Source organism: Oncorhynchus nerka, linkage group LG28, assembly GCF_034236695.1.
Source record: "Oncorhynchus nerka isolate Pitt River linkage group LG28, Oner_Uvic_2.0, whole genome shotgun sequence".
NCBI classification, from domain to species: Eukaryota; Metazoa; Chordata; class Actinopteri; order Salmoniformes; family Salmonidae; genus Oncorhynchus; species Oncorhynchus nerka.
This window is the reverse complement of record NC_088423.1, coordinates 83,373,612-83,398,285: the sequence shown is the minus strand read 5'-3', so window position 1 is coordinate 83,398,285 and position 24,674 is coordinate 83,373,612. Positions and strand designations below refer to the sequence as shown.

The 24,674-nt window shown below is 42.8% G+C and overlaps 1 protein-coding gene across 1 annotated transcript; it reads right to left on the bottom strand.

The window, feature by feature from the left end:
* Positions 1 to 13,757: 13,757 nt before the first annotated feature.
* On the bottom strand, positions 13,758 to 17,417 carry LOC115123152 (Iroquois homeobox protein 5a-like). The gene is made up of 3 exons (XM_029652480.2): positions 16,729 to 17,417; positions 15,290 to 15,695; positions 13,758 to 14,774 (listed from the first exon to the last, which is right to left on the bottom strand). The coding sequence occupies exons 1-3, from the start codon at positions 16,969 to 16,971 to the stop codon at positions 14,068 to 14,070; spliced, it is 1,356 nt and encodes a 451-aa protein (XP_029508340.2). The 5' UTR covers positions 16,972 to 17,417; the 3' UTR covers positions 13,758 to 14,067.
* Positions 17,418 to 24,674: the final 7,257 nt, after the last annotated feature.

The window sequence follows — 24,674 nt, the reverse complement described above, 5'->3', positions numbered from 1 at the left end:
AGAGAGAGGGGCGGAGAGAGAGGAGAGAGAGAGAAGGGGGTAGAAAGGAGAGAGGGGGAGCGGAGAGAGGGGGGAGAGGGGGTAGAGAGGAGAGAGAGAGGGGGAACGATCGGCCCCTGCGTGGTAATAAATGTGTGTTCCCATCTGACACAGAGGAGCATTTCAACTCTCGGGTGAATTTGCTGAGACACACAAACATGGTAGTGTAAATATTGGGTATTTTATAAGCCTAGTATTTTTGAGGACGGAGGTACTGTAATTTGTGTGAAGTAAAAACTAATTATACAATTTTTGTTTTACCAATATTGAATTCCTCTATCTTTGTTTTCAGTGATGTATCTGTCTTGATCTTGAACAAACTGCAGATTAATTGAAAAGAAGTCATTGCCAGTAAATTCACTTCAAGTTCAAGTTTGTTTATTTGTCTTTTACACATAATATACTGTACATGGAGTACACAGTGCAATGAAATGCTGACTTGAAGGTACATTTCACATGCAGCAGGCAGTGTTCTGTTGCTAATTTAAAGTAGCTTCTATGCAGCTCAGCTCTGTGTTTGTGCAGTAACTGAGCTAAATATGAAAGTGATGACAGCCACTGGCTGCAGGTACTGTGTATGAACCCACACACCCCCCCACACAGGCCAGCACCGAGAGCGCTCAGAGGATTAGGACTACTGTGCTACTGTGGTAAATTATATGCAAGTGACACTCTTATTAGAATTTCACATGGATGTATTTTCTGGTTGGAACTAGATATTATAACTCTACGATATTCTTAGAGGAATTACATTTTGAATTGCAAACTATTGACCATTTCTACAACCTTTGCATAATATGTAGAGCTGGGATTTGTTTGAGTTAATTTGAGATAAATGGTGTGAACGATCTCAATCATATTCAATCGTGGGTGAAAAAACGACTATCTTTGATGAAAATATCAAGTTTAGCAATAGCCTGATAGAGGAGGTATTCCATTCTGACTGCTCCCATTCAAAAGCATGCTGTATAATGAACTGGGTATATGCACATTTGTTAAAGAGTTGAAATGGATTGTGGAGGAAAACATTTGCTCAGAAAGTTTATTTTTAAAGCTATTTCTCAGTCTGATGATTCAATTGTTTGTTTAATAACCATTTTCCGCCTCTCCCTTTTTATCCCGCATAATGATGAAACATGCTCATGAAAAATGTATATTGGGATATGATCTATCTGCATATGCTGAGAGAGAGAGAGAGAGAGAGAGAGAGAGAGAGAGAGAGAGAGAGAGAGAGAGAGAGAGAGAGAGAAAAAGAGAGAGAGAGAGAGAGGTAATATCAGGCACTCGGTGCTGCAGAGAGAATTTTAATTTCTCCTTTTTGACAAATGTATTTAATCTCCTCCATGCATCTCAGTAAATGAGATTATCACAATCATACAGCCCTGCCTCCTTCTTCAACCACTGTCAAAGGGAATGACGGAGTGCATGAAGGAAATTAATATTTAAAGGAATGTAAGTGGTAACATTTAATGTTGAACATATACAAGCCTTTTAAGCATAACTGTGTTGAGTAGGCCTCTGACTATTGTGAGGAGTTTATGTCAATCATAAGAAAGAATGTAACTTTTTACTGTAATATGGGTTTCCTGCACCATATACTGCTGTACTTTATCCATCACTGTTATGATAATTCATACTATACTGTTAAGTAAAACCTTGCATGCAAGGCAGAATATTTATTCTAGAAAGAGAGAGCGCTTTCTCAGAATTCTTATGTCATCAAGCCTGCTCATTATCTAATGCTACATCCCATGTGATCTAGATACCATACAGCATTGGGTCATAATTGCTTTTATCAGTTTATTGTGTGAATGGAAGCCCTTTGATGTATTTAAGAGACCAACCTAATGAATCTGTGAATGCAGAAACAGGCCTATCGGGGGACATCAACGAGAGCTCCAAGGGGGATCTGCAGTGCATAGAAACAATGCATTCTTTAGTGTTCCCGGAGATGGTGAACAAGTGAGGACTTAATTAAGCACAATTGCCCAAAGAGCAAGAGGGGAGAAAGGCATGTGGAGTAATCAAGTGTAAACATCTATACAATGTTGAACTGAGAGACAGAGGGATGTATTGCCTGGGAGTTATGAGAGAGGGATGTATGGAGGAGGTACTGGGGGGATAGACGGAGGCTTAATTATCAAATATGCAGAAGTCATTTTTACCCCATGGCGACCGCTCTTCTACCCGTGCTACCCCCCTACACCCACCATCGTCAATCATAATTTGGAATGAGTGTGTGTGTGTGTGTGTGTGTGTGTGTGTGTGTGTGTGTGTGTGTGTGTGTGTGTGTGTGTGTGTGTGTGTGTGTGTGTGTGACATATTCCTACGCTAGCCTCTTCCAATTCACAAAAAGGTGATTGTTTCCTCAATAGTTTGTGTTCATGTTGAGTTTTAATTAATTATTTGCTGGTTTTGTTGCTCACTCACTGGCTTTGTCTTCTTTCGAGGGCTAAAGCGGGGAGGGGTTACAGAGAAAGAGGGAGAGAGAGAGAGGGTGGAGGGGTGGCGTTGTTGGATCTGGTTACTGCTGGCTTTTCCCACAAAGTGATCAGAGCCTGAAAGTTGAGAGCATGTTCCCTTGCAGCGGGTTTACTCCTGTTTCCAGTTTAACCTCCTATTAACCTGTCCTTTGTGTACCCAGTCTGCTGGCATAGCCCCAGTTACATTCACATACCTGTCAGGTCACACAGGTTAAGGACTGGGGGGGGCGACCAGGGCCAGCACTAAACCATCCCTCTCTTGTCCCTCTCTCTCAGTCGCTCCGGTCTCCTCGACACCATCGGCATCAAAGAGGAAAAAGGGAGAAGTATATACTACAACAGTTTGATGAGCAGTGGGGCAATAAATTCATTAATCATAATTTTATGCCTCATCAAACTCTTTACCCAGCCCCCTCCATGGGAGTTACACAAATTAGCCAGTGAAGAAGCAGTAATTTTAGTTCAGCTAGGTAAGTGCTTTTTGATTGCCTTCTTGAACAATGCTTCCCTTGACAAGCTAATAAATCAGATGTCTTTAAAAACCTCAAGTGAAGGCAGTGTAGCTAGTGTGAACCACGATGCCACCGATCTCAGCCCCCCAAAACAAAAGGACACTGTGTGGGACGAGGACTTTGACTAAAGCTGAAGCTCTGTCATGGATTTGTTTTGTAATCATTTTTTCTCTTTATTTCTCAGACAAAAGGGGCCAGAGCTACAAAGCGACTTGATAACTGAATAAAACACACATTATGTCTATGAAGGATGCAGGGCTGGTTTGGATTGGATCAGAATAGTGTCAAGATTGATTGGGATTATGGCCTAATATGATTGAGACCAGACTGTTCAAAATTCAGTTAGTGCATAATCTCCTCACCGGTATTGGTTTATTTTAGCTTCAGCCAGATGCTAAGGCAGGGATGATGCTAACTGTAACCTCCTAGCTTCAGCCTGTGCCAGCTGTGCTTCCGGGTGATGCATAGCTACCAGACCTGGGTTCTAATAGTATTTGAAGTAATTTCACATACTTAAAATCGGTTTGATTGCACTTGCCTGTTACAATGGAACCAATTTTAAAATCTGAAAAGTGCAAACCTTGCCTACCTGCCAATCCAGGCAGGCCAAAGCAAATGCTCAAATGTATTTGAAATATTTCAAATAGTATTTGAACCCAGGTCTGCTACCTACTGCACTGTACATGTATTGTACTGTACACTCCATCCAGATGGCCATTTTATATGGGGCCAACAAATCATTCATTTGTCTGGAAACAGCACTGTTATTGAAAATGAGGTCAATCGATTTATTTGAGCCCTGGTATGTTGCTAGCCATTTTTGCTTGTTCCAGGTATTAGCGACTTTGACTGTGGCGTGGTTGGAGGTTTGGGGAGGGAGGGAGGGGAGAGAGGGAGTCCTTGGGGTGGGGGTTGTGAGTAGGGAGAGGGGACACAGGGATGGAGGGATGGAGGGAGGGAGGGAGGGAGGGAGGGAGGGAGGAGGGAGGGAGGGAGGGAGGGAGGGAGGGAGGGGCTGGGGGCTGTGAGTAGGGAGAGGGGACACAGGGAGGGAGGGAGGGAGAGAGGGAGTCCTTGGGGTGGGGGCTGTGAGTAGGGAGAGGGGACACAGGGATGGAGGGAGGAGGGGGAGGGAGGGAGGGAGGGAGGGAGGGAGGGAGGGAGGGGAGGGAGGAGTCCTTGGGCTGGGGGCTGTGAGTAGGGAGAGGGGACACAGGGAGGGAGGGAGGGGAGAGAGGGAGTCCTTGGGGTGGGGGCTGTGAGTAGGGAGAGGGGACACAGGGAGGGAGAGAGGGAGGGAGGGAGGGAGGGAGTCATTGGGATGGGGGCTGTGAGTAGGGAGAGGGGACACAGGGAGGGAGGGAGGGGAGAGAGGGAGTCCTTGGGGTGGGGGCTGTGAGTAGGGAGAGGGGACACAGGGAGGGAGGGAGGGAGGGAGGGAGGGAGTCCTTGGGCTGGGGGCTGTGAGTAGGGAGAGGGGACACAGGGAGGGAGGGAGGGGAGAGAGGGAGTCCTTGGGGTGGGGGCTGTGAGTAGGGAGAGGGGACACAGGGAGGGAGGGAGGGAGGGAGGGAGGGAGGGAGGGAGGGAGGGAGGGAGGGAGGGAGGGAGGGAGGGAGGGAGGGGAGGGAGTCCTTGGGCTGGGGGCTGTGAGTAGGGAGAGGGGACACAGGGAGGGAGGGAGGGAGAGAGGGAGTCCTTGGGGTGGGGGCTGTGAGTAGGGAGAGGGGACACAGGGAGGGAGGGAGGGAGGGAGGGAGGGAGGGAGGGAGGGAGGGAGGGAGTCCTTGGGCTGGGGGCTGTGAGTAGGGAGAGGGGACACAGGGAGGGAGGGAGGGGAGAGAGGGAGTCCTTGGGGTGGGGGCTGTGAGTAGGGAGGGGGACACAGGAGGGAGGGGAGGGATGGAGGGAGGGAGGGAGGGAGGGAGGGAGGGAGGGAGGGAGGGAGGAGGGAGGGAGGGAGGGAGGGAGGAGGGAGTCCTTGGGCTGGGGGCTGTGAGTAGGGAGAGGGGACACAGGGAGGGAGGGAGGGGAGAGAGGGAGTCCTTGGGGTGGGGGCTGTGAGTAGGGAGAGGGGACACAGGGAGGGAGGGAGGGAGGGAGGGAGGGGGAGGGAGGGAGGGAGGGAGGGAGGGGAGGGAGGGAGGGAGTGAGGGAGGGAGTCCTTGGGCTGGGGGCTGTGAGTAGGGAGAGGGGACACAGGGAGGGAGGGAGGGGAGAGAGGGAGTCCTTGGGGTGGGGGCTGTGAGTAGGGAGAGGGGACACAGGGATGGAGGGAGGGAGGGAGGGAGGGAGGGAGGGAGGGAGGGAGGGAGGAGGGAGGGAGGGAGGGAGGGAGGGAGGGAGGGAGGGAGGGGAGGGAGTCCTTGGGGTGGGGGCTGTGAGTTAGGGAGAGGGGACACAGCTAGGGAGGGAGATGAGAGGAGGGTGGTCTTCATCTTTTTAAAGCCCTGCTCTGATGAGATTACCTTTTGGGCCAGGCTGTAGACCACCCTGTTAATTAGGGAACCTCAGCCAACTCTCTCTCTCCCCTCGGCACACAGCCACCACTTGATTTTGGGGAGGCAACACAGCAGAACTGGTATGACGGCATCCATGTTTGCATCCATAATCATCTGCTAATGTCTGAAGCACTCAGGTATTAAGCGAGCGCAACACGAGCAGACACGGACAGGATGGAATGAAACTGATTTCCTTTTCCTCTTTTGTCTGTGATGGGCACCATTTGAATTTCAATTTCATTCCCAGACTAATTTATCTGTTGAATGACAATATCCACTACCTGTTCCTGAAAGAGCAGGCAGGCTCAGATTGGTGCGCTCCATGTTCTGTCGTTTGATTGGACAGCTCCTGTGTTGCATCATCAACGGGCACTCTTCTTAATTGGATTGTAGAGCGTGGTGTCACACAAGGGGACCTGCGTCCCCGTCTCCTCATTGTGTTTCAGGGAAGAAGTCTGGTTCAGAGTTCTGACTGAGGACAGCTATGCTGTCGTGTCTCCTCTCCTCTTTCTTCCTCATTAGCGTTCTCTACACACACCACTGAACTCAACACAGCTGAAAATAACTTGGCAAAAAGCACCACCAGTTTATCTTCATCTTGGGAACTGATCCAATTAAGTAAGTGGCCATTTGCATCCGTCAGGCTACACCAAACCCAGGGGTTGCATCCCAAATGACACCCTAGTCCCTAAAATAGTGCGCTACTATTGACCAGAGCCCTATGGGCCCTGATCAAAATTTGTGCACTATACAGAGAATAGGGTGCAATTTGGGATGCAGTTAGAGAAAATGGTTGACTTGGAGCACAACATAAAGGGCAAGAAGGAAGGAAAGAGGAGTTATGTTCAAGGTGGTGGTGTGAGAGAGGAGGGTAAAGTCTCCCAGGTGTTCGTGCCTGTTTTTGTGTGTGTCTGTGTTTGTGTGTGTCAGTGTTTGTGTGTGTGTGCGTGTGCGTGCATGCATGCATGTGTGTGTGTGTGTGTGTGTGTGTGTGTGTGTGTATGTGTGTGTGTGTGTGTGTGTGTGTGTGTGTGTGTGTGTGTGTGTGTGTGTGTGTGTGTGTGTGTGTGTGTGTGTGTGTGTGTGTGTGTGTGTGTGTGTGTGTGTGTGTGTGTGTGTGTGTGTGTGTGTGTGTGCGTGTGTGTGTGCGTGTGTGTGTGTGTGTTTGTGTGTGCGTGTGCGTTTGTGTGTGTGTGCACCACTTGTGTGCATATGTGTATGAGAGAGGAGAGAGGCATCAGAAGGAGCGGTCATTAGGACAGATATCTGTGAGGTAATGTGGACCAGATGTTGGACAGAAAGGGATCATTTAAAAAGGGCAAATGTAAATAAACAGTCAGGCAGCACGGTACCCTCCACCCCTCCTCCTTCTCATCCCCCTTTCCTGGACCCTCTGAAGTCACTGAAAGAAAACACTTCATCAATCTTCATCAGAGCCATTAATAATGTAATAATATAGGGTCTTATCTGTATAAGAGCTGCTGTGTTGCTTTAAAGTTGTTTCCTCATGGTTTTATTAACCATTGTTAGACTTGTGATTAGGATTTCCTTTTGAAAAGGTGCTTGAAATAACTGATATATCCCCAAGTGTTTTTTGTGTGTTTTTCAGACATAGCTCTGTTTTGTTCAATAAAATATAATTATCAGGTATCTTCCAAAATGATATTTGCCGATATAACTACTAGGTATGTAACCCTCCTCTGTTCCAAACCCTACTGCTATATCAATCCTGCACGAAATCTGCTGAAATACATTATATACATATATGCACGAATTGAAAGTGAGGTTGGGCTGAACCTGTTGGAAGGAAGGTAGCGAGCTAAAGGCCCATCCTGTGGCTGTGGTGTGTCACTAAAAGTAGCCAGCAGGATGACAAAGTTCAGTGGTGGATATATCCAGTCCTGTAACCACCGGGAGGGTCCTGGTTACACACTCACACAGGGAAGACCAGATGAGCCAAGATCTGTGTGTGCTGGCATCTCCCCTGCTCCTCCAGACTGTGCTGCTTTATTCACTGCTCTGTGATCAGTGCTTAACTGAGGAGCTGGCCACAATTACTTCCCTCCTACCTCGTGTGTGTGTGTGTGTGTGTGTGTGTGTGTGTGTGTGTGTGTGTGTGTGTGTGTGTGTGTGTGTGTGTGTGTGTGTGTGTGTGTGTGTGTGTGTGTGTGTGTGTGTGTGTGTGTGTGCAGGTACCAGGTAGCCAGAGCCTATGCCACCTCCTCCAGGGCAGGGCAGGGGCCCCCAGCATGCAGCACCATTGAGCCCTTATAGGGCCACTGAACAGGGGACCTCTCCAGTCACAGGGTCAGGAGCTCAGACCACACTGCTGTTAGAACAGACCACTCAATAGGCAGGACTAACGGGAGTCAAGGTGCTGTCAGTGGCTTGAGATGTTATGGGGTATGAAGTGTGTTTTTGTAGAAATACTTTAAAAAGTTCAATATTTGAAAAAGTAATTACTGAATTAATTGTATAATGATAATAACATAGACGATAAAAATGAATGATACAAAATAAATAATACATTTGCATATTATTTATATAGTAGGCCTAATTACCTTTTGTATTTGTATGTTTTAAGTTTTAAATAAATAGTCGACAAATTATATTTATAACAAAAAATGTCTAATTTATTTTCCCCCTAGTTTAAATATTCCTTACCAAATTATAACTTTAACAACTTGCTCCCACACATCGGAGTTGTCAGACCTACAGAATATTGCAGGCTGTATAAAATATCGCAAAGGTGAAACAAAGGTTATTAAAAAAAAAAAACACGTCAAAGATGATTTTTGCAGATTTTGCATGAAAATCTCCCTTGGCGTTAACAAGGTCATTCGTGTGGTTTATGTGGTCTGAAGTTCACACCCCATAAATACCCAAATTCTTCATTTTGAAGTGAACCCCTTACCCTTCTTACATTCACCCACCATAGTGTTGTGTAACCATGTGCATTATAATGATATGCTGATAGAACACGTATAAATCCAGATCATGCTTAAATCTCCTATAGAAGTAGCCTACCACCTCACAGTTCATCATTCTTCGTTAATGTTTTTTCTTCATAGAAGTGTTTTATTTATGTATGGGGGGTTTACTTAAAACATCAGACAGCTGAAAATTACACGTGTAATCTCTCCCCCGAGAGCTCCATGGAAAATAGAAAAACAGTCCGTGAGGTTGAGGGTAGAGTGGGGGTTAATAGTGGTAAATCACCCACCCCACTGCCACTTCATCTGGGTCGGTTTACGGTGCGCTCCGGCCTATAAAAAGTTCATCCAATATGAACGGTTTAGAAGTGGCAAATATATCTAAACATTCAGTTTACCTCTTCTGCTTGTTCTTTGCACTGAAGATCTTCTAAGCCAACCGAAACGCCACACGTCAGATGAGCCCTGACACCGATTCGGTTTTTAGGGGGTAAATGTGGGTAATTTGTGAAAATGTTATCCGAAGCAGTCACGACTCCCCTGCTCGCCAAAACAAAGCTAACGCCTCGCTCACGTCCTACACAGAAACAGCACGGCTGAATGTTGTGCGCCCATAATGAATGAAGAGGCTCGAACTCTCGGGGATATGATGATTAAATAAGTAGAGGCGGTATTCCCAGAGAGACCCTCTGAAAGCTGAAAGACCATTCCACTTCAGCTTTGTTTGACAGCGTTTGGGGGCGATGACGTCTGTTGACGGGTGAGCTGATCAGACATTATTTTCTGAGAGACAAAATGACTCGATATTGCTTTTTGGTAGCCTACATTCACAATAGCTCCATTCCCAAACGATATTTAGCTTTTCTGCAAAAAGACAGACAGACAGACAGACAGACAGACTTCTTTTCGCTCTCCCCTTTTTCTTACACCAACTAGCGGGAAAATTAACTGACATATTGTTCACTTCAAGGAGTAGAAGAAGAAAACAAACGGTTGTGTTTTTGGCAACACTGTTTGGTTGTCACAGATGTTGTCCCGAATAAAGTGGGCTGTGGGCAGGTCAAATAGAAGGGTGTCTCTTTACACTTGGAGCGGAATTTGACTCTAGTCTACTCTACTGCAGTCATGGCAGATGTGTTGGATCATGTAGGCCTAGACATTTTTTTTCTTTCATTTGGGTTCATTTTTAAGGACAAATCGGAATTTATTTATCAACAGGTTCTGGTTTTTAGTGACATGGTTTGCGGGACCCCTAGATATCCTCACACTGAGGCAATCAATCATGAATTGTGTAGCTGTGCAATATATTCCACCTTACAGGTAACCTGACAGAACCTTCCATTTACACTTGTAACTTTATATCACCATACAGGTAAAAACAATGATATAAAATGTCCCATAATGCAATTTGTGTATGCTAATTATGCTCCTATGAGATTTTCAAGTACAGAAAATGTGTGACATTGCAATGCTTATTTTGAAGCCGATTGAAAGACTGAACTCCCAGTAGCCTTTAGGCCTAGGCTTATTTTTTCCACGAAGATCTCATTTCAAAATCATGAAAGTTAGTAGGCCTACAACTGCCCCCCCCCCCCCTTAAAACGTTCCTTTACAGACCAATGATTTGCATATTTATCGTCAATGTGCAATATTAGCCGAACTCGATTAGGCTATCTTCTCTTAATATCACCGAAGTTTTCCTATCACCGGAGACTGGGTGCATGATGGGTGGAGATGCTTATGAATGTTGAATGTGGCATATGGGCCTAGCTTGTTTGGGTCTATTTGCATTTACAAATATGTAAAATGAAATGAAAATATTCATTTACAAACACACAGTGACCGAATTGTGATTATTCAATACACTATTTTCAGTCACAGTGTAACGTTTCCCAGTAGAATATGATGGTACAGATACTAAACATATGTATAAATGTCTTATTTTAGGGCTTATGTGGCGAACCTGCCCAGATGGCTATGCTTCAACGCTAAGGTGTGGGTGCATAGCAGGTATTTAGGGATTCATGTTTAAGATCGTTTGCATTTTTGTTGCAATAATGTATATTCTCACCGAGGTTGTATGCACCAAATTAAAATACGTTTTTGTTCATGTCTGTTTCTGTTTAGTGGATACACCTAGCGATAGCCTACACTTGAAGTGACAATTAGATTTGGAAAAGAAAATGAAAATGTAATTTGTTCATACGTCTTGAATAGAATGATCCATAAAGGCATGTTTTGTTTGTTGCATTCATGCATTGACAAAACGTGTTTTCGATTTTGAAAATCGAAATGACCTAAGACATACATTTTTCCAAACTGTAACAAATGTGTGCAGATTTCGATCCTATTTTATTAGTCTAACAGTTCAATATTGTCCTCCTCCAGACCTACAGATTTAAACTAATGTAGACGTAAATGCATTGATGAAATGTCAATATTTCCTTTATCCCGACAAAGCGAAAATATATATCGGTTATTCTTTTCCATCTTCAATTGGGTTCGTTATGCTTTCTTCCTCCTTCACACATGGGAACTGTTTCAACCTCACTTGGCATTCTCACATTGTATCCATGCATCGCTTCCCAACAATGAGCCAGCGAGCCGTTCAACTGGAAGAGAGACGGGAGGGAGAAAGAAGTTGAACAAAGTTGCGCTAGATCATTGCAGAGTTCCCCTGTTCCATGCATTCAGGACTGACAATGGTTTCGGACAGATTCAGTGGTCTCACTCTCGGTAGCACGAACGCATTATAACGCTAAAAAGCAGTGTGGATTTACATTTTTAAATATTTTTTATCAGTGTTCAAACTAAGATTGTGGAAAGTCCTTTTTATGGATTAAATATATTCGTTTTATTGTCTTTTAGCCGCAGTTGCTAATAATAATAATAATAGGCCTAATAATAATCATAATAATTTATTTCAATAAATATATATAATGATGATGATAATGTGTATTTTTTTACATACTCAATATGTTGAATGAGTCTCCACAGAGGCCATGTTTCTCTGTCCCTCTAGACGTGATTTGAATAACAAACTGCGTGGAGGAGAATTACTAAATAGCAGCACATCTCTGGAAAAACAAAACAACAACTCCGTCTCAAAACGATATTTCACAAATGTGGTCATTTGTGGGCTATTTCGACAGTGCAGAAGACAAACATGACAAGCATGTTTTATTACTCCGTGCCCATGGGCTATGCAATGTCCGTCTCAAGATCCAATTTAGCAGTATAAATGATCATTTTCCAAACATTTGCCTCATATTCCTCGAATCATAGAGAGCGGTGTAAAATTGCGTTATCAGAATGCTCGGGTATTTGTGTCACCGCTTTAAATGTTACACATAAACGATTCTAAACGATTCAATATTTACCTAAGCTGAATATAGATGATTTTACGTATCTGAAATTGTATATACTGGCCCTTTGAAAAATACATTCTTCCATTTAAAAAGCCTATTTAAAATAAAAACGATGTCTTCTTAGGGGACATTGCATCGAACACTTCAATTCCTGGAGGGATCAGCAAAGAAAAACATAATTATGCTATTTAGCCGGATGATGTGTTGCAATCACTGGGCCAGGCAGCACACATACTCTGGGAGATTAAAATAGAAGCCCCAGTCGCTCGCCCGTGTGACTCGGAATAGAGGACATTAGGGCTAAGGGAATTATATAAAGCCCAGGGGAGGCTTCAACTCGAGTGCGGAAAGTAAACTATAGAGATTAATGAAAGGCAGTAAACAAGAGCAAGCTGGCCCACTTCACTAGTTCATTATTACTGTTATTATTATTATTATTATTATTACTTGAGATTATTCTAAATTATTAAACGTAGGCCTATTTCAATATTTTTCCAATAGAAATAATCAAGACAAAGATTGAGTTGTTTAGAAATAGAAACAGGAATATATCTGAAATGTTGAGAGTAATTCCATGAAGCCATGAGCTAATTTACTCCCGTGTTGATCAACTGATTATAATGATACTAGAAACACTAAAGGTTCACTACTGATCATAAAACAAAACCAAATTGGCACCTGATAAAACAAATATTACTAGTAGTAATAATATAATAATATTTCGAGTATAATTAACAGATTTGTTTTCAAAACATTTCTCAATATCTGTGCCAAATCAAGATACCATTTGTCTCATCTTACAAATCAGCCTTAATCAAAATTTCAAAGATTAGGCCAAAAAAATTATCTCTCAAAAATCCACCACGGTATTGTATTTCCGGAAAGGAAAAGGTTTGTCCCATGTTAATATATTGTAATGTTCAGGTTTTCCCACTTGGTAGTATTGTTATAGTAAACATGTAATAACTGTGACCATTTCAAGTTGCTCTCTCTCTCTCGCTCTCCCTCTCTCTCTCTCTCTTTGGTCCATTTTAACTAGGCCATTCGATCAGGGACGGCTTTCCGTAACGGATTAAGAATGAGACCCCTGAAATTAGGAGCAAGTGTGACACCTACCTGCGGAAGTGGGAAGGAAGAGTTTGAGCCTTGAGGACAGTGAGAGACTCGGTTATTGACTAAAACCGATTAAACCCTGGAAACTATGTGGCCTTTACTGTGTGCTTGACATGCTAGTCTTGCTATCCTCCTTCTCTCCAAACCTAACCATGAGTGTTTCACATCCAACGCGTCATTAAGGAGGCTCCAACATTAATCATATAACTGGCCAGTGTGCTCTGAAGCCATAAATGCATGGTTGCGTCCTTTTAACAGCTTTGCCACGCCTTGGAAATAGTAATGAGCTCTAAATTTGGCATAAAATCGAACTCATTACTGGAGTTCGCCACCTGATTGCTTTGCTTATAACACGTTGCGGTTGGAAAGTAATTGGGTTAAACGACTGGGCCTCCAGTTATGCCGTTGTTATTATATTCACCTTCATAAGTATCCTCCTACTGCACATGTAGAAAGGAATAGGAAACATAGAGCCAGAAATATACATATATTCAGTCAATTCTTGCCAATATCTTTGGCCAAACCCCACCAAAATGTAAATATTTGGGTAGACCTAAAAGGCTGTAGGCCTATCTGTTTTTCACTCGAGAATTTGTGAAATTTCGACATGTTCTCATGTTGTATAAAGCTGAAGTGCTCTTTTTGTATCGATAATGTAATTGATACACCTGTCACGGGGTAAAATAACACAATCCCATTCATAAATATCTCTTTCATGTTCCATTATGTGTTCCTCTTTCAAGCCCTTCTGACACATTTGATAATAACAGTTGCCTCCCCCTCCCGCTCCCCCCAGAATAATCGCTGCACACGTGTATTTTTTTTCTCATAATTTACTTCAAAGATAGTGTATCGTCCATTTTAAATACAAAAATGCTACATTAAATATACATATTAGTCTTTAATACAAATAGACTCAGGCGGCTGCAGCGATGAAGACCATTCTTGTTACATCATTAGGATTAACCATTCAGAAACTAAGATTTGAAGATAAGCATTTACTCAGAAAATAACTGTTCTCAGAATTTTCCTTTATAATTATTATTTTTCTTATTTTTTGTAATGCACCCACAAATAATAAATAAAGGTCCGATGGATTTTTGAAAGGGATCAAGGTATTAAATGTTTGACATACCTTTCTTTAGTTCATAAGGGGAGTCTTTACAAAGATCTACCTGCGTTTGGCCTCTGCCTTTCTGGCTTTCTCTTACCAAAGCTTCTGCTCTATTTAACACAGTCTGGTTTAATCCATTGAAATGTGCCGTGGAGCCCGTGCCTGAGCCGTGATTGCTGTGACTGTGAAGATGTCCAAAGCTGCCATAGTTCGTGTAGCCCGGGTAAAAAGGGGACGTGTAGTAGATAGGCCTGGATAGGACTGTGCTGTTTGGGAGAGGGCACTGTGGGGAGGACCGTGATGGTGACGCTGCATTGGTGGTGATCACTGTGCTGTGACCCATCCCATGGCCCTGCGGCCCGTCGCTGCTGCTCTTACACCTGTCTGAAGACGTTGCGATCTCAGCCAGGGACCAGAGTTTGGGTTTAGGGGCCGATGGGGAGGAGTGAATGACAGACGTCACGTTGCTGTTTACCGTGCCCGGCGCATGGCCCATTTCTGACGGCTTGTCTTGCGCAACGAGCTCCGTTCCTCCCCGAGGCATGGCGGATGGAGACGAGGTGGTGGGTTTAGCAGACTCGGACAGTAACTCTGTCCGATCCCCTTGGTCTTTTAATTCCGAGTCGCTCAGAAGGGGATCCGTTTCTTTGCCATGATTCTCCTCTTTAAATCTGTCGCACACTATGTCCCCCGGGTTCAGCAATTTATGATCTGCAGTGAGAGAGAAACAAGAGTTAAGTTACTGTGAAAAAGATGTATAACATTGTGACATAAGATACAGATGGGCTACCAATATGCTATAGGCCCCTAATTCATGCACTCATGCGTTCATATTTGTGCATATGCTAATTACCATAATAATAGGCCTAGTTATCATAATAAGTTGGCTAATAAATAATAGGCCTGCAAACAACTAGGCATACAGCTACTGAAAACCGTGATATTAATGATTGTGTTTTAATCGTAATAATTATCATTAGGCGATACACAGCCCAGTCCACCAGCTGCAGCCCGCCTTATTATGCAGTGAAAGATAAATCGAATGCTAAACACTTTACGTCACCAGCAATTTTCAGCACATGATAAGTCAAATGAGGGGAGTTCAAGGTGATCATTATGTAAAGCAATTGTCCCATTATAAATAATATACCACCATTAACCAGCAATTCATTTTGTGCCCTGAGTGGAAACGACTGCGATAAAAAATTGATGATTTTTCTACAGACCTGACTCTGTGTCTGTCGAGTCTCCCTTGTCTTTCGGCTTGCTAGGCTCGTCGTCGTCATTCTTTTCCAGATCGATGTTCTCGTCTTCCTCCTCGTCCTCGCTCCGGTTTCGGGGAGTCCAGGTCATCTTGTTCTCCTTCTTTAGCCTCCTCCTGGCGTTGGCGAACCAGGTGGAAACTTGGGTGAGGGTCATTTTGGTGATGATGGCCAGCATGATTTTCTCGCCCTTGGTGGGGTAGGGGTTCTTACGGTGCTCGTTCAACCAGGCTTTAAGAGTGGCGGTAGCATCCCGGGTCGCGTTTTTTCGGTATGCCGGGTCACCGTAGGGGTATGAACCCAGGGGAGCAGCGTAGGGGTGATATCCTATAGACCCAGCCATGCCTGTCGTGTGGTCATAGGGAGAACTCTGAAAACAAAGCCGTCGAAAAGAAAATGCTTTTCAGATAATTGTCAACGACTCATAACAATTAAAACATTACAAAATAAGTTACAAACAATAACAAGGGACCATTATAAACACACACACACACACACACACAAACACACGCACACACACACCTCTGACGTTTAGGTTGGTTACAATAAATCAAGCATCAGATGCGTCACCAATGCACTTTTGACATTTTACACAGATGGACATTGTTCTCAACTTTATTTTTCTTTGTGCGTTTTTGTATTCAAGATGCGCCTGTCTTGCTGACTGTAGCCACTACAACGTAATCTATGCGTAGTGAAAGCAACCTCTTTTACAAATTAGATGAAGTATTAGCATCATGCGTAACAGGCCTACCGTGTATTCTCTTCTCATAATTTTACCAAGACAAGATTTCACTATCATTATTTCCCACTATTCTTCAGCTGGCCTACAAACCTGGTTTCATTTGAATATAACTGCGTGCTCAACTCCCATTCAGATTTAGAAGATGTTAAATATTAGGATCTGTGTTCCCAAGTTAACGAACATTTGGTCAATGCCCATAAAAACAACCGAGTAGCCCTAAATAAACGAGTTTATAATTTCGCACATACTAATAAAGACCTTATCCAACAAATAACTACAGAATATATAAATGTGTTCTACCGAGGTTGGAAGCTTGCTGTTTGTTATTGTATGCAAACTGCTTCAACACAACGACCTATTTCATTGCTCATTATTTACAGGAAAATTGCATTCATCCAAAGAACAATAACATGCTAATTAGCCTAATTGGTTATTTTGCATGTTCGTCTTTACATCAAAATGGATGGGCTTATTTACAACTAACTTACCCAAATGTAAAAGAGTCATCAGCAAAATACAGACGCACGCTAAACCAGATATACATTTGCCTCATTTGCACCGTGCTAACATTCTACACATAGGCCTACCAACAATACAATATAAGATTTTCCACATGTTTTTACACTCGGCAATTTCGAGTCAATGCTCTCTCACTCACCACGTATGAAGCGAATGTCGCGGCCGCTCCTGCCTCCGCACTGTACGGGAGATGGGAGTTGTACCCGGGCGAAGCGCTGGTGAACGCGGTAGTTCCGGCATAGGGAGCAAAAGCTGAGCCAGATGAAGATCTACCAAGTTCTTCGGTCCTGGGTCCCGATATAACGCTGGTGCTGTACGCCGGGCATGAATACAGCGCCAAAGAAGGGGATGGCTGGTACAAGTAGCCCTGAGGATACGCCATGGTGAAAGCCCCGAAAGTAAGCCACTTACTTGCGCACTTTTCCTCTTTATTTTCTCATGCACTGTCCGATTTCAGTCATAGGAGTCTCGTTTCAACAGACCGCTGTCTGTTCCCCCCTAAATGATTGCAGTAAAAAGTAAAAATATAAACAAATACATAGACTTAGATATAGATTTTTTGTCGCTGATAGTCAGCTACAACTGACCGTTGTGTTTGCTTGCTACGCTCTATTTGTCCTATCTCTCTCTCACTTGCTCATGCCGTGCAGAAGAAGTTTTTTGCCTTCCGATGGGGGCTTTGCTTGGGAAAATGTCCTGCCAAGATGCTAAATTGTAAATTGAGGATTCTGACGCCTACTACGTTCTTCACGCTCCTCCTATCTGGGTGTAGTCATCGAAGGAAAAGGCAAGCTTATGCTGGGTTAATACCACAGCCCTGCCTATCTCTGTCTGTCTCTCTCTCCCTCTCCATGTTTTCTTTTTTTCTCCCCGCTTTCCCCCCTCCCTCTCTCCCTCTCTTTCTCTCACTAACAATCCCTCTCCCGCTATTTCTGTTTTTTTTCTCTAACAAGGACTCCAGTACACCAGCCCTGGATTGCGATATCATGCGAGCCAGTAGATCAACTCCAACTTTCTTCTTATTCTAAATACATGAAGCAGTCACTTTCACACTTGATCAATAACAAATAGGCTGTTGTCTGTCAGGAACAGCTTTCCAGATACTGAAGGGAAAAAAGGCGCTCCATGTTCTGCACGCTGCTCTTCTTTTTTCCATGGTTCATGGTTTATTGTTTCTTTTGAGCGCAAAACTTGTCTTTTTGAATAGATGCCTCGTAACAGCCTAACTGGTAACAGCCTAACTGGTAACAGCCTAACTGGTAACAGCCTAACTGACGGTCGGTGATCCTGTAAATTAAAATCCGCAACGGGAGCTAAAAAGGGGCGACGGTTTTTGATTTGGATTTATTTTGTGCATATCGACTTTCTTACGCCAGACGCATTTTGTGTTGTTAGTGTAAGACATGGCAAGAGCATGCACAAATGATAGCGCGAATAATACACAGTAGAATATAAATATAACCTTTATCCCAAACTATTTAGGTTTGGCTGTTTGTGTAAACGTATTTTTTTCCCTTAACCAGCTATTTGTAATATTAGCTGAAATCTAGGAAGCATTCCACTCAGCTGTGGGATAAGCAACTCTTAACGTGTGACAGCTGTTAACTGAAGCGGCTGCTAAATAGTTTTCTCCATAGATCCAGGAATAAACCAGTCAGATACACTCTCTCGCTCTCTCTCACCCCGAAAGTCATAAAAGCCCCAAGCGAGGGCAGATTAGTACCATATGAACTACAGCAAATCCGCTATGACCACTGGATGTAATCTCCTTTGATGCCACCAGATACGTTTCTCTGCAGAAATATGGAGAGTCCCGATTCATTTAATATCTTGTGCTTATCGGCCATTATGGATATCCAGATTTTTCATTTCAGCACAATGGCTTTTTACGCACCTGTGCCATATATGAGTCACTCCTCAATTATTTATTAAATTATCATCAATATAATGATAGGCCAATATTAATAGGCCTAATGATAATACAAATATCTATACTAGTTAGGTTATACTATATAATAGTATTTATATTATAATAATATTGCACGATATCTTTTTAAACTTGTAATAGTTTTATATTTAGAAAATACATTTTAGACTCATATTTTAACCACAATAAAGGTATAATAATGCATATCCGGATTGAATTTGTTTTTGTAATATAGACATCCACAGGCCTTATAGTCACAGTGCTGATTGTTTCTGGCTTTATAGTTCAAATCCCCGATAAACCGAAAGGGATCGCTATAGGCGCTGCTAAAAAGTGTGTGCATAGTGTCACGTGTTCCTACGCTTTGAAACCCTCTGGAGAGCAGCAGAGAGTGATGACGCTGTACAGTGAGCCAATGCAGAGTTGGGGAAAGGCAAGAAAGATACATACATGAAGAGAGAATAATGATGATGACAACGGTACTAGAATACCTACTTTTACAACCACCGGCAGTGCTATGATAGCCAAACTAATTATTGTTACCCCAACAGTTTTTCTTCCTCATGTTCTTGGAGCAACATCTATGACAACACAGGTATATAAGGTTCAGGATACTAATGTTGATATTGTTTATACTAGACCTACTACATCTATTTTTGAAGAAAAAGTAGAGGTCTAGAAATAATGATATCCTACTCTACTGATGATGGTCATAATACTATTAGACCTACTAATAATAATAGTACTACTATTATTGATCATATTTTGCCATTGATAAACTGAAAACAAAGTCAAAATATTTATTTAATGGTAGGCCTATGTCAATGTATTTCCCTTTGTAGCAGGGCTACGATAGATATACGCCATAAAGGTATATGCTACTGTTGTTTATACATATTTTTTAAATATAGACTATAACGAACTATTAGACTATAATTGATTTCGTATAATATACAAATGAATCAATAATAATCTAAGTAAACACCTATCCCAAGTGTAATTGTACTTTTCCCATTGAAGTTGTCATGAGTGCCCGCAAGGGTTTAAGCGAAATTCATTGTATTATTGGCCAATTATATTTACTGTTCTTCAATGAGGGACGTAATGAATGGCCAATGGTCAGTCACTCATCTCTGAATAGCATACCGGTTACCAGGGATACCGAGGGGGGAGAGAGGTATTTTGAATGACGTCAACATGCATTGATACTCTATTATCGACAATAATGACTTCCAGGCACCATACGCGCATGATAAGACGTCTATTCTGAAGTAGGACGAGGAGGTGTGTGTGTGTGTGTGTGTGTGTGTGTGTGTGTGTGTGTGTGTGTGTGTGTGTGTGTGTGTGTGTGTGTGTGTGTGAGAGATCACAAGGAGCGGGGAAAATTACGTATAGCTCGTGCTGAGGAAAAGGTAGGAAACGGATCATTTTCCATAACAGAAATATACCCTAGCTGAAGTTGAGTGCACTCTCGCTTTTTTAATCGGTGATAATATTATATTAGAGCATAATCAAATACACGGGATAAAATAGTTTTCAAGTATAGGCTAATGTCTGCATGTTATACCACTTTGAAGCGGTGTATGAACCTATTATATATGTATTTAAAATCAACTGTATATTCTACTTATATTTAAATATATGAAACGTCATAGTTGTCAAAACATACGTTTGATAAAATAAAGAAAAAACGGACAATAAATTGACATATCCTATGACAGGCTCCAGTATAAGCTTTACGCACACTCTGCTGGACATCATTGACTGGAACCTATTCCAAGTGTCTTACACTTGCTAGACTTTTGTATACATGTGAAAAAGCAGTACAATTCAGACAGCTTCTATAGGACTAGTCCACACTGGTCGAGAAACCAGTAAGAGCAGAAGAGAGAGCCCAGCGGTGGAGCAAACCAAACATGCATATGAAGGATGAAGCATCACAGTGAACATGCCTGAGGGAGCAGGCGTAATCTAATTTGGATTTAGAGACTATTATTAGAAAGCATTAACTATTGTACTAGACTAATTGCCTCTCGCGTTCATAGAGATGATGGTTAAGTTTAATTAAGTTGGTTAACGTCAAGCGCTTGACAGATTCCTTCGTTGGCACAAGGTCAGGAATTCTGTGCTCTCTAGAAAGCAGTGGTTAGTTGGTACCTACAGGAGGGAAACCCGCTTCAAGTATTCATAAGAATTTGAGCCCTTCTAAACCTGTGTTCTAAACTGATTAGTTGACACCAACTTTTCTTTGTTGTATTAGCTGTGGGCTTTTGCCACTTGGAAGCCAATTGAAATTGAAAACAGTTTCGCTCCCGATGCTATTTCTTTTTGACCTTGCAGTTTTTAATGAAATGATTAAACATACGTGCACTGCGTCCCTCGACTGAACACCTGCATTGAATCTGCTGATCCCATTGCTGGTAATAGCAATTCATTTGTAGGTGGCACAACATTATTGTGGCTATAAAACCTACTAACTAGTTGTAAAAGTATTAGTGATTGAATCATCACTACTGCTATTTATCTGGTGTCATAAGATGTTTTGGAGATATTTCATGTAATATTATTCTAAATGTGCATGATTTTGTTATTATCTAAGTTACCAATATGAAAATATTAAAAACCGAGATAATACACATTGTGCTGTTTGTGTATTTTTGTTGTTGGTTCATTTATTATTTAATGTATGCACCCATTTACTTATGCAGCCACATCCAAGTATTTCTCTTCTTTATAAATTAACTTCCATTTTGTAATATGGTCAGAAGTCAGCAGTGTGTACGGCCATCTTTGTTGTGTGATGTCATGCTGCTATCCAGTTTGACTGGAGATGCCTACAGATGGTGGCATGGAGTTCACTTCAGACTGACATTCAGGTCACACTCCTTTTACTTCAAATATGAACCTAACTATATTTTCTGACCAACATTTGAAACAAACATTTAAATTGCAAAACAGAAATTCACATATTCAAGACATTAGGTATTTGTTAATGTATGTATTGTTCATAAACAATTATATAATTACATGCAATCATTTGAAATAAGTAGTTTAATAACATACTTATCGCTATAGTATACACCAGGGCAACATTTCAACTGAGTTGGTCCCCTTGATATTTTCTTTTCTAGGTCACTTCTGTCTGTGTCTGTCTGCCAATCTGAATTAAGATGAATGGGGCTAGAATGAGTCCACTCCTCTTTCTCTGGAGCCTGTCCTCCCCTCTGCTCCCCTATACCCCAGGCTGAATGGAAGGGGCTGGGGTTAGCTAAGTGTTGAAATGATGACCCTATTATCACCATGATGAGAAGCCATTCAGAAATCAGAGATCTCAGACAAAGATTGGGCCCTTCCAGCCTTTCTTCTCTCTCTCTCTCTCTCTCTCTCTCTCTCTCTCTCTCTCTCTCTCTCTCTCTCTCTCTCTCTCTCTCTCTCTCTCTCTCTCTCTCTCTCTCTCTCTCTCTCTCTCTCTCTCTCTCTCCATCTCTCTCTCTCTCTCTCTCTCTCTCTCTCTCTCTCTCTCTCTCTCTCCATCTCTCTCTCTCTCTCTCTCTCTCTCTCTCTCTCTCTCTCTCACACTCTCTCTCTCTCTCTCTCTCTCTCTCTCTCTCTCTCTCTCTCATCCCACTGCCAACTGTGCAGATTATGATTGATTTGCTCGAGACGGATTGCAGGAAGCAGACATTGATTTTTCAATGTCTTATCAAAAAATATATTTACAGTTGTATCCAGCTTTTCTATGGGTCACCACGTCCCATCCCACCCCACTCTGTTTTCTTTCTAAAGGGATAATACACCCTATTCCATGACAAGACAAATTACCTGTAATTTTATTTTAGAAATGATTCAATAGCTCTAGAGACTAAATTAATATTGATTGGGCATAATGAAGCCTGAGTAAAGTGAAAACAAGCTCTTTGAGGCAGGCACCTCCCTCATCAGCACCTAGCTAACCTCAGCCTGACTGCATGGGCTCTGCTCTGTGGTGAACCCATGCCATCACTGTTACTATGCTATTATGTGCACTGTGGGAGAAATAATGTACATTTTATGCACATTATAGACTTATGATGATCAGCTTACCAGTTGTGTTGTTAGCCTAAAGATCTCAGATGGCCCATGCTGATGAAGTGTACTGTATTCATCCCCCATTTCTACGCCTCTCACTGGTGTAGGTAAAATGATTCAGGATCAGAGGGAATGTCTGTCTGTTGTCTTAGTAGATATAAGTAAACAACTATTATGGAGGACTTGTTATGATAATGCTATAGGTTCCATTTGGTTGCCGTTTCATATGCATATATATGACAACTCCTTTGAAGCTGTGAGGTGTTCAACCTGAAACGCCTTGAAAAGGCACAGTGGCACTAAATATAAATCAACTACTGGAATGATGATGTACAGTACTGCACATCAACCCAGTCTAGTGGGGAGTGGGTTATACCCTGGATATTAGCATTTTACTAATCCAATAGAAATTGTGTGAGTGAGAGTTGTGGATTGGCGGTTGGGTAAGACGTTAGAGATGCTGCTTGGTTATGTATGTGAAGGGTAATAGAAGCTGATGAGGTTGATGATAGATCACAGCCCAGGTAGTGTAAACACATTAACCCCCCAGGGCTGCCTGGTTATGTTGTGTACCTGAGATATCTCCCATAATCCCCCTTTCTTCTCATCCCATCAGCCCCCTCTTCTTCCCTCCCCACCCTCTTCACCCCCCCTCCCCCATCCTCACCCCCTCTCTCCTCATCATTCTTCTCCCCCATCAACAGCCTACCCTTCCTCCTCACCCTACTAGTTTGGAGCACAAACTACCACCAGCCGTACCAGTAGCAGCAGCAGCTACGTACTATAATCTGTCAACATGCCCTTTAATTGGAGCTAGTGAGAAAACAACACATGCTAGTTCCCAGTTCCAGTTGTGCTGTTGATCTCTTGGTGCAGATGTCAAAGAACACGCAGTTCAAGAGAGGTGGAGATGAAAATAAATGATCCCTGGAGAGATTGTAGCATAATTAAAAGTGTATTTTAATAGGCTTGTAATGCTGAAGTGAACACATTCCAGTCTTGTTGCCTTAAGTAGAGGGCGAACTCTGTGGCTGGCTGATGGTTGGAGGAGGGCAGTGGGATTCTGCTGAGGGAGCTTGTAAACAATATTACCCTGACCGTCAACAGACAGGCAGGCTCCACCTGGTGTCGGTCACTGGCTGCACTTACAGTAGGGCTACAGGACTGTGTTTGAGATGGCACCCTATGCCCTATGTAGTGCACTACTTCGGTTAAAAGTAGTGGACTAATAGAGAATAGGGCTTTGGTCAAAAGTAGTGCACTATATAGGCAATAGGGTGCCATTTTGGAATCACTTCAGCACTTTGTCCTCGTTCTTTCCCACACACACCGTTCCATTATGTCTTTTGTTTCCTTAAATGAGGTCTTTTCATCCAGAACAGAACACCATCTCTCTCTCTCTTTCTTTCTGTCTCTCTCTCTCTATGTGTGTTTCTCACTCTGTTTTTTTCTCTCTCTGATTCTCTCTCTTTATTTCTCTCTCTCTCTCTTTATTTCTCTCTCTCTCACTCTCACTCTCACTCTCACTCTCAATCTCTCTCTCTCCTTCTGCCTATAGCCACTCGGACAAGTTCTGTTTGTCTACCTCCTACATTAAACCCACTACAGACCCAGCGGTAGGTTACAGTGAGAAAATGGATCGAAGGGCCTTGATTTGAGGCCTGTACACTGTAATCAAATGGTTAAAGACCAGAGTAGAGCAGAGTAGGAGGAGTAGTAGTATGTTCTGCTGTACATTTCAGTGCAGCAATGTTGCTTTTTTTGTGTTTTCTAAGGGAGGCCTTTGATGCCATATCCTCTTACCTTTGTAGTCCTAGCAGCCATGTTTCATAAACACACAATGGAAACATCCTTGAACATTTGAAATGTAGATTGCTCTCTCTCCCCGCCACTCTGCATTCCGCACGTGCCCAGTCACATTCTCCCTCTCCTTCTCTCTCCCAGCTCTGAGGTCTAGAGTTACCTCTCCCACTGCCTGTGATACACTTACTCGTCTTACAGTCTTACCCCTCTGTTCTGTGTCATGTATAATCTGCAGAAACAACAATGCCCACATGGTTTTCTTCTCTGTAATGAAGTATGTATTCCAG